The sequence below is a fragment of the Diabrotica undecimpunctata genome, chromosome 6, assembly GCF_040954645.1.
Source record: "Diabrotica undecimpunctata isolate CICGRU chromosome 6, icDiaUnde3, whole genome shotgun sequence".
In the NCBI taxonomy this organism is placed as follows: domain Eukaryota; kingdom Metazoa; phylum Arthropoda; class Insecta; order Coleoptera; family Chrysomelidae; genus Diabrotica; species Diabrotica undecimpunctata.
This window is the reverse complement of record NC_092808.1, coordinates 151,160,626-151,171,479: the sequence shown is the minus strand read 5'-3', so window position 1 is coordinate 151,171,479 and position 10,854 is coordinate 151,160,626. Positions and strand designations below refer to the sequence as shown.

At 30.2% G+C, this 10,854-nt stretch overlaps 1 protein-coding gene across 1 annotated transcript; it reads right to left on the bottom strand.

Moving 5' to 3' along the window:
• Window positions 1-439: 439 nt before the first annotated feature.
• On the bottom strand, window positions 440-6,918 carry LOC140444110 (uncharacterized). The gene is made up of 2 exons (XM_072535778.1): window positions 6,131-6,918; window positions 440-2,162 (listed from the first exon to the last, which is right to left on the bottom strand). The coding sequence occupies exons 1-2, from the start codon at window positions 6,393-6,395 to the stop codon at window positions 457-459; spliced, it is 1,971 nt and encodes a 656-aa protein (XP_072391879.1). The 5' UTR covers window positions 6,396-6,918; the 3' UTR covers window positions 440-456.
• Window positions 6,919-10,854: the final 3,936 nt, after the last annotated feature.

Sequence of the window (10,854 nt, the reverse complement as noted above, 5' to 3'; positions counted from 1 at the left end):
AAATTATAATTCTAATACCGCGTAAATGACCTAAAAGACACCAAAGCTTATCTTTAGAAATTTTATTATTACTAACAACAAAAAGCAAGTACGTTATAAATGAATATGCAATAAAACTATTTAGAATGTATGTCACAAATGAAAGAATCAGTTTTTTTTTGCTCACCTGAAAAATCGTTACATTTTACGTGGTATTGGAATGAATGTCATCGATCTAGGGTCGCATTATATTTTAAATTTATAATATGTAAGCCACATATTGATGTCTACACTTCAATTTCTGTGTACGCTATAAGTACTAACAGAATGCACTGAGGATGATCTGGTTCAGATTGAAAATGTTAAGCATTTTTAATTTTTGGACCATACTTTTAACAAGTTTTAATAAAAATCTTTATATTTATACCAATATACAAATTTGAAGTTTTTACTTCCGATTAGTTTTTTGCCGTATATTTATTTAAAGAAACTTTCACATTTATATGGTTTTTCACCACTGTGAACTTTCATATGACTATTTAAATTACTTAAGTTAATAAACTGTTTACTACAAATTTCACATTTATAAGGTTTTTTATCACTGTGAACTTTTATATGTCTATTTAAATTACTTAGCTGGGTAAACTGCTTACTACAGATTTCACATCTATAAGGCTTTTCTCCATTGTGAACTCTCATATGATTATTTAAACTCGTTTGATAAGTAAACTGCTTACTACAAATTTCACATTTATAAGGCTTTTCGCCAGTATGAACTTTTATATGACTATTTAAATTACTTAGCTGTGTAAACTGCTTACTACAGATTTCACATCTATAAGGCTTTTCTCCATTGTGAACTCTCATATGACAATTTAAACTCTTTTGATGAGTAAACTGCTTACTACAAATTTCACATTTATAAGGCTTTTCACCAGTATGACCTTTTATATGACTATTTAAATTACTTAGGTGGGTAAACTGCTTACTACAGATTTCACATCTATAAGGTTTTTCTCCAGTGTGAATTCTCATATGATCTTTTAAACTATTTGTCTTAAACTGCTTACTGCAAATTTCACATTTATAAGGTTTTTCACCAGTGTGAACTCTCATATGATGAACTAAACCACTTATTTGACCAAATTGCTTACTACAAATTTCACATTTATAAGGTCTTTCTCCAGTGTGAAGTTTCATATGATTCTTTAGACTACTTAGTTTAGATAATTGCTTACTGCAAATTTCACATTTATAAGGCTTTTCACCAGTATGAATTTTTATATGAATATTTAAATTACCTAGGATAGTAAACTGCTTACTACAGATTTCACATCTATAAGGTTTTTCTCCAGTGTGAACTCTCTTATGACAATTTAAACTATTTTGATGAGTAAATTGCTTACTACAAATTTCACATTTATAAGGTTTTTCTCCAGTGTGAATTCTCATATGATCTTTTAAACTATTTGTCTGAGTAAACTGCTTACTGCAAATTTCACATGTATAAGGTTTTTCACCAGTGTGAAATCTCATATGATGAACTAAACCCCTTATTTGACAAAATTGCTTACTACAAATTTCACATTTATAAGGTCTTTCTCCAGTGTGAAGTTTCATATGATTCTTTAGACTACTTAGTTTAGATAATTGCTTACTGCAAATTTCACATTTATAAGGCTTTTCACCAGTATGAACTTTTATATGACTCTTTAAATTACTTAGGTATGTAAACTGTTTACTACAGATTTCACATCTATAAGGTTTTTCTCCAGTGTGAACTCTCATATGACAATTTAAACTATTTTGATGAGTAAACTGCTTACTACAAATTTCACATTTATAAGGTCTTTCTCCAGTATGAATTCTCATATGATCTTTTAAACTATTTGTCTGAGTAAACTGCTTACTGCAAATTTCACATTTATAAGGTCTTTCTCCAGTATGAATTCTCATATGATCTTTTAAACTATTTGTCTGAGTAAACTGCTTACTGCAAATTTCACATTTATAAGGTTTTTCACCAGTGTGAACTCTCATATGATGAACTAAACCACTTATTTGACTAAATTGCTTACTACAAATTTCACATTTATAAGGTTTTTCACCAGTATAAGTTTTCAAACATACTTTGGGCGCAGTGAATGGTTTGGTAACTTCCATTTTAATATCCTGTGGAGCAGCTAAAATAAAAACCAAATTGTAAGAATATGCTTTTTACTAAAAGAAAAATATATGCTAGAACAAAAATAAGAAGTAATAAATAGAAAATAAAATAAAACAGAAATAAATAAATAGAAAAACTACAACAAAATGTTCACATCTAACATATTCAACATTATATTAAACTTAAAAAAAATAATCAAAGGATAGATAGATACAAAGCCTGCAATATTGTTTTCAGAAAAAAAAAACATTATTAAAGTATTTATTGAGAATTATAGCATTGTAACCAGATTTTAATTAAAGCCTAGAAGTATAGCCGTAATATGAACTAACAAAAAATATCTTGGGTATTTCATAAAATACAAAAACTACAATATTAACATAAATATGTGAGAATATTAACATTTAGGGCCGGTACCTTCTGCTACTGGCGATTACTAAACCAGCCGATTAAACCTTGATCAAATAAGTTTCGGTACTTTCTGGTCAATTTTGCGCCCAATTAGTTAATCATAATCAAATTGTGGCTGTTAAATTAACTCAAAGTTGTGTCATATTTTAGGTGTCGAACTGGTATGTAATTGTTTTTTTTTTGTTGGAAATGAAACTATACTTAATAAAAAAATATTAACAATTAATTTATAAAGATATGCATCATTAGTACAAGGTATATGAAGATCATCTTTCTTTTTGAAAAAACAATTTGTTTGTTTGTAACTAGCAATAACTGCAATGGGGGGTTTTTCTCTTTCAAACAAAAAGTTGAAGCAATTAGGACAAATTAATAATGATAGATAAGTAATTACCACCTACCAGGGACGTGACTTACTATCTTTATTAAAGGGTTTACATTTGGCATTCTGTTGAATATTTGTTGACATAACCTTAATGGCAGGAACCTGTGGCAAATGTTTGAAGAACTGTGTTTTTAAAGAACCTCATAAAGGTACAGGGGAAGTTTTTGGTTACTCTTGTGACATTTGCAAAATTGTTTTATGCAAAAATTGCACTGGAATTAATTCGACAGAGATAAGTTGTCTACTTAGGATAAATTATGCCATATTTGTGTGGTGACTGCATGCCAGGAATCAAAAAGGCAGTTACACTAAACAACTGTGTTAAAGCATTAGAAGATACACTAAGTGAAATCAAAATTGCAAACTGTCAAAAAAAGAGGAGTTTTAAAAACAGATTCGTGAGGTAACCGATGAAGTCAAGAGTTTGAAAACCAGTTTTACTTCCTCATTTGGAGGCCTTGAGAAAGATCTTACCTTCATAAAAAACACCACCTCTACATCAAATATAAAAAACGACAATAATTACAGTTCCACATTGGTACAGGGCAGTGTTTTGTATAAAGTGTCTGCCAGATACTTCATGCAATCTTATGATCTTTAATATGCCTCAAGATGGTGAGGAAGATGGCACATCTGAAGCTAAGGAAATGCTGTCGGGCTTGGCTGGTTCTGATATAAAAATAGTCAGTTTGAGTAGAATTGGTAAACAAAATAAAAATGGTTATCAATCACTGCGACTAACTCTAGAGTCACCTGAAATGGTTCAATTGATATTGAGAAACGTTGATTTCATTTTGAAATATGTTAATGGTGGGCCAAAGTTAATATGAAAAAAACTAAAAATATCTATCAGGTTCAAAGCCCTGTAACGGGATTTAATTAAGCATCAGATCTAAGTAAATCAGTTTAAAATCCTTTTAATAACAACTAAACTATTATTGCTAGACGCAATTGTTTGTTTATGACATTAAAAATATCGTTGTAACGAGGACGCACGCTGACCTAGTGAAATTTGCAATGTAATCAAAAGCTTATTAAATAATATGTACAAATTAAACAAGTAAAAACAATATTATATCAATAAACGCACGTGAGTTAAATAACTGGAAATCACGGGATTAAGATTATTATTAAGAATGAAGAATCCAGAGAATGGTCGAAGTTAGTGTTGTCATCAGTCAACTGAGTACTATCTGTTATTGTACTTAGAGAACTATAGTTGAGCCGCTGAAAAGATGGAATGATCATGTGAATGGCACGCACTCTTAAATATTCCTCTTCCTATGTTATCACTTTTCCCACGTTTACACCGCTCAACAAAAACGAACTAACAATGTTGCTATAATATATTTATACCGTTTTTTAGAGGTTATTGATTTACATTAATTTTAAACATTTTCACAAAATTCACCAGCCAGCGAAAGTGAAAAACAAATCATGATACATAAAACATTTAAGTTATAGTATCATGACACAAATAATGACGGTGTAAACAGTTTCCCATAAGGTCTAGTTTCGAGCGCCTGTCGATGCTTGCATTGAGTGATCATGCGACCTTGGATTCCATGTTTTAAGCGGCCAGGGTATAATAAACAGAATTATGAGTATCTAGTGTGTTTAAGTAATTAACCACCTGCAAGGGGTAAACTAACCTGGAGTTCCACTATATGGAACTCTTGATAGAATCAATCCCATAAACTATGAGAGTGCCCTACTCCCATTGATATTTTTGTTCTCTTGAAAAAGTATTCAGCAAAAAAGTTTCCTGTCTGGTTTTCTCCAGAGCTTAAAAAAACAATAATCAAAAAAAAAGAAAATGCATAAAAAATATCTAAAATCTCAATTACTTGCTGACTATAATTATTTTTCTTTATTATGAGCTAACTATAAACAAGTGAAAGAACAATGCTATCTAGATTATGTTGTTCTAACTGAATCCTCTCTGAAAAATGTTAAAATTTTACAGAAGGAATAATATTCCTTCTGTTATGCACTATAATAATATTTCTGGCATGGAGATTGTCAATTTATTTGCTAAATACTTTTCCAAAACTTATAGTGATAAAGATTTTGATTTGTAGGATGAAACCTTTTTAACAGGAGACATCAACCTATCACAATTTAGTAATTAATATTTAAATGGGAATAATCCACAATTAAAGGTTAAAGTATGTTTATTGACGTTTCAATTTCCACTTCAGAAATCGTTCTCAAAATACAAACATTAGTAAATTTAACAAATTCTGTTTTTTTGTTACTTGGTGAAAAATTCTTCTAATAATTTAATTTTATCTGACTCATTTATATTGACAATTCAGACATACATTATACATTTTAAAGTAGACAACTTTAAAATGATATTGCCAGTATTGTTGAGTTGCATTCCTGGGAAGGCTTTACTTCGTTAAGATAGTTCATTTGATTACATGAAATCAACTTTAACTTGAGAATATCCATCAGAAAAAATCATAGCATGTAATTCGTCTTTAAAAAGACAAACACGCCATGATGACAGCAAAAATCTCCTGTTAGTGATTCCATAGTAAATTATATTGATATCAACAACATCCACTTGCCAGTATTTCACGTTTTATAATTCTTCCAGTACTTGTTTTGTGTATACCACCAAAATTACTATCGACAACTATATAAAAACAGACTGTAGCATTAATTCATAAAGTTATTAAAACTTGTGCTGTGATATCAAGCTCATCATATCTTTTTGTCAATATAAAATGTAGATTTTGCCAAAAATAAAAGTTTAAACACTCACAAGCAATAGTTTATTTTATAAATGTAAGGTTAGAAGGTTGATTATCTTTATGGCTATGGCTGGTAATCATACTACTTTTGACTGGTTAAAGTTAATTGACCATTAACTCTTGATCAAGTCTAATTAGGGATGAAAGTACCAACTAGCACTGATTAAAGTTAACCCCTCGCAAAATTGCACTAATCGGGGGTTTAGTCAGGACAGAAAGTAGCAGCCCTTACTGTAATATAAGTATATGAGAGAAAGAAGACCCCTAATTCAAGATGTTTCTTCCTTAGGCCAAAGAATATTTTTCTTTAAGAAAAACAAAGGGCATTTGAATATAAGAGGGTACAATCTTATTAAGTACTTCAGTAAAATATCGCATTCATGACATAAGATGATTCAAAATTAAGAAGAGAAATGAGTTTCCTACCAATGCTGTAATCCGCTGGTTCTTTTTTTATTTCATCTTTAATTTCAGTAGATACGTCTTCTAACACATGGTTTTCTATTTTAATATCATCTGAACAATACTCATCTAATAAAGGTTCCTGTCCATAACTACTTTTAAAGTGGTGTTCATCTATTTCAGATTTAACTTCTTTATTGTTATATTTCTTTAGAGAATCTCCTTCATATTTAATATATGTTAATATTTCTTGGTTTCTAGAATCTTTAATATTTTTATTACATTCCATTTTAATGAATAATAACTTAGTATTAACTAATGGAATGTTATTTCAGGGAGAAAAACACTTCAATATCATATATATATATATATATAACCTTATAACCTAACGTACAATCAATTAAGCGTCTATCACCTATTATATATTCTTTTTCTTTGTATGATCACAGTGTCACAGAATACTCCATGTCCATCCTCCATCCCAATGGGTATGGGTTTTGGGCACCGAACAACACGTTGTTCGGTGTTTTGGGTGCTATGGGGTGTATTCATTCATTAGAGAGTTTTTAGGCCCTCTACTTTTTGATGTACGTTAAACGTAAAACGTTATACTTGTCATGCGCATTGAGTAGGAAATAAGGTATATCGTTTTTACTTAAAATCGTTTTTGAAATGCTTTCAGAAATTACGCTAACACAAATTAACGTTAATTGACATTTGACAAACGTAACCTATAAAACGGCAGCTCGATAACCTATTTTATTTGAAGTATTTGCCATATTGAAAGAATATATTGAAAATATATTAAGACGACGAAAACATGGAGAACTAATAGATCACAATTTGATAAGAGGCTTAATTCTTCACAATATTTTTGATCCTGTAATACCTTTTGCATCAATACCACATTTTGTGATGGAAACATTTAAAGACAAATATGGTGAATTAAATTTTCGATTTAAGAAAAGTGATATTTCTCGACTAACTTGGTCCTTACGTATTCCAAATCATATGACATTTAGCTCATATGACTTTTTTTTCGTTTTTTTACGATTTAGATATATGGCATTTGACAACATTTACAAACACGTTATCCCTTAATAACGGTAACCTTATATTTACCTAAATAAGGGAATACCTTATCCGCTAATAAAGTAATCCGTTATTTTTTTGTTAATGCGCATGAGCAGAATAACGTATAACGTTTAACGTTACTGAAATAAGGGGCTTAAAAACTCTCTATTGTACCATCACCGAACACCGTTGTTCGGTGGTACCATGCCAATGGGTTGGTATCATAGGTATGATACTGTGCATGACATTTGACAGCTGGTCCAGGAGTGTGACGTAGTCAAGACCGCCCGAACCACTTCGAGCCCGTTATTACAGCTTAACGTACACATTCATTTTAAAATTATTATGGTCAAAAAATGATCTAATTTTTTTTTAAATGTTTTGTTTTCGTTATAATTGAATAAAAAATATATTTTCAGTAGTGTAAAACCTTTACTTTTCCTAGGAATTCAGGTAAAATATTTATTTTTGTTTTCATACATATACTAATAATATAAGCACTCTTTTTGTATGCAAATCTTTGATATTTAAAAATTTTCTGCAGGGGAAATATTGTGCATAGGTAAATAGTAGTAGACTAGCGGACCAACTCGACATCGAGTTTTTTAAATGAAATTTTTATTTTGCGAGAAAAATTAAGAGATCAATACAAACAATATAAGCAAGAATATAAAATCGGAATTTGGTGTTTATTGAAGATAAACTAAATGCACGATCAAATACTTACCATGTCGGGATAGTATTATGAGGTTTTTTCCTGGTTTTTCCCTCATAATTTACTATGGAATCACTAACAGGAGAATTTTATTCATCATGGCATGTATTTGTCTTTTTAAAGACGAATGACATGTACAGATCTTTTCTGACGAATATTCTCAAGTTAAAGTTGATTTCATGTAATCGAATGAACTATCTTATAAGTAAAGTCGTCCCAGGAACGCAACTCAACAATATTGGCAATATAATTTTAAAGTCGTCTACTTTAAAATGTATAATGTATGTCTGAATTGTCAATATAGATGAGTCAGATAAAATAAATTATTAGAAGTATTTTTTACTAAGTAACAAAAAACAAAATTTGTTTAATTTACTAATGTTTGTATTTTGAGAACGATTTCCGAAGTGGAAATTGAAATGTCAATAAACGTATTTTAGCCTTTAATTGTGGCTTATTCCCATTTAAATAGTAATTAAAACAATTCATATATATATATATATATATATATATATATATATATATATATATATATATATATATATATATATATATATATATATATATATATATATATATATATATATATATATATATATATATATATATATATATATATATATATATATATATATATATATATATATATATATATATATATATATATATATATATATATATATATATATATATATATATATATATATACTCACTTCATTGCGACCCCAATATCGTAAAGCGGTGAGTAGCCGTAGTAGAGGATAAACCGCCTCTTCGCGTATCCACAATAAGTGAATCACCTATTAAGTTTTCTAAAAACCTTACACCATCTTTAGAAAACCGATATTTTATTCTAAATTCTCTATCAGTGTATTTTGAAAAGGGATTTATTCTTTCTTTAAAAGTTTTTCTTTTTCGTGTATTTTCCATCAGTTTAATTAAATTATCAACTTCCTCGACAGCCGCAACACATTTTTTTATATATTGCTACTCACAAAACAACAAAAAAAATAGTATATTCTTGTCACTGATGACTTTGACATTCATAAAATAGGTTATACCAGACTTAAATGAGACATGCATGATAGTAACGGGGTGCATGAAACCAACGCCACTCTCAAATCTATATAAAGCAGCGGGTTTTGCAGAACCCTCAACACGCAGAGGCGTTGCAGAGCACATAGAGAAAATTAAGCAGATCGCGGACGAGCGGCATGCCCTATACAAAGCTCGAACACCACGAAAGCGACTAAAATCTAGGAAAAGCTTCCTTGGAACAGTGCAGGATGAACCGCCTGAGTATTTTCCTCTTCTCCAGGTTCAGTGGACCGGCCAGTCCCTAGACTTTAAAACGTGAAAAACTATGAATCGGATAAGAACGGGGGTCGCTCCAGTAAAATTAAACATGGCAAAATGGGGAAAAATCGACCAAGATGATGTGAACTGTGACTGTGGAGAAACACAGAATATGGAAAATCTTCTTACATGCAGAAACTGTCCTCATCGATGTACCCTCGAAGATTTGTGGCTCGCCATCAAAGATGGAACCGACGTAGCCCGATACTGGGCCGAAATTTTATGAATGACATGTCCGGACACGATAAAGTAAAGTAAGTACCAGACTTAAACAAGGGTGTGGGTCGGTATAATCCTGGAATAAATTCTTATATCAAGTATAACCTATATCTAAGTTATTCCATGTTAATTGGTAGTGATTTTGTCTATACCTGATTTATTCTGGGTATAAGTTTTATACTTGGTTTATTAGTTATGCTGTAAGAAAGTAGCCTCAGCCTGTTATGCAATTTGCAATAAGAACTGTTTCGGAGGAAATCAATTTAACATCTTCCAAAATAACATATTTTTCTTTGTTAAATCATGTTATCATTATTAAAATATATAATGTTATCATTATTATAAACAATACCAAATAATTTTATGTGTGAATATTACAAAAGATGTCATTTAGGTAGGCATCAGACTGATCGACCGACCACGACCAACCGTCCGACGGCGATCAACCAAATTTTGTATTTTTATTTTTAAACTCACATTAATCGTTCGTGTTCCATCGACCGACCGACCGTAAGAAAGTTCAGGAGGGTGTAGCAACATAACCACATTTTCCATTTTTGTAATATTATTTTACCGGGCTTTTTGTAGAATATTGAATTATGGATAGAATTAGCAGCGATAATTCTACTGATAAATTGTTTATCACTTATTTGATGTGGAGACGTCTTCGTAGGCGTACCAACAAGGAGAATTCTTTGTGTTATATCCCATTCTATTAAATGATTGTATTAAATTTCAAAATTATTATCGCATGAGCAAGTCCTGTTTCAAAAAACTTGTAGAATTGGTAGAGCCTAATTTTTGTATTGGATATACAAACTGCAGAAAAACTATTGGCTTTTTAGAACGTCTTACTGTTACTATAAGGTTAGTATCTAAAATCAGTAAATACAAAATCACAATGTAATTTATAAAATTTTATAACCTAATTTATACCTAGCTATGTTTATACATCATTAATTTATTTTTATTTTAGATTTTTGGCAACAGGGGAGTCATTTGCGTCTGCCTCATATCGTTTTCGAATCAGTCCAAATGCAATTTCAATTATAATTGAAAAAATGTTAAAACTGATATATGAGTCTCTTAAAGATATATATTTAAAATTCCCTGAAAAAGAAGATTGGTGTAGTATTGCAGAAGGATTTCGAATGAAAAAATATTTTCCCAACTGTGCAGGTGCTGTAGATGGAAAACATATCAGAATTCGAAAACCAAGTAATTGTGGTTCACTATATTTTAACTACAAATTATATCATTCCATAGTTTTACTAAGTATAGTGGATGTGAATTATAAATTTGTAGTTGTAGATGTGGGTTCTATGGGACGAAATAGTGATGGGGGAATTTTTGAAAACAGCACATTTGGACAGTTATTTAACAG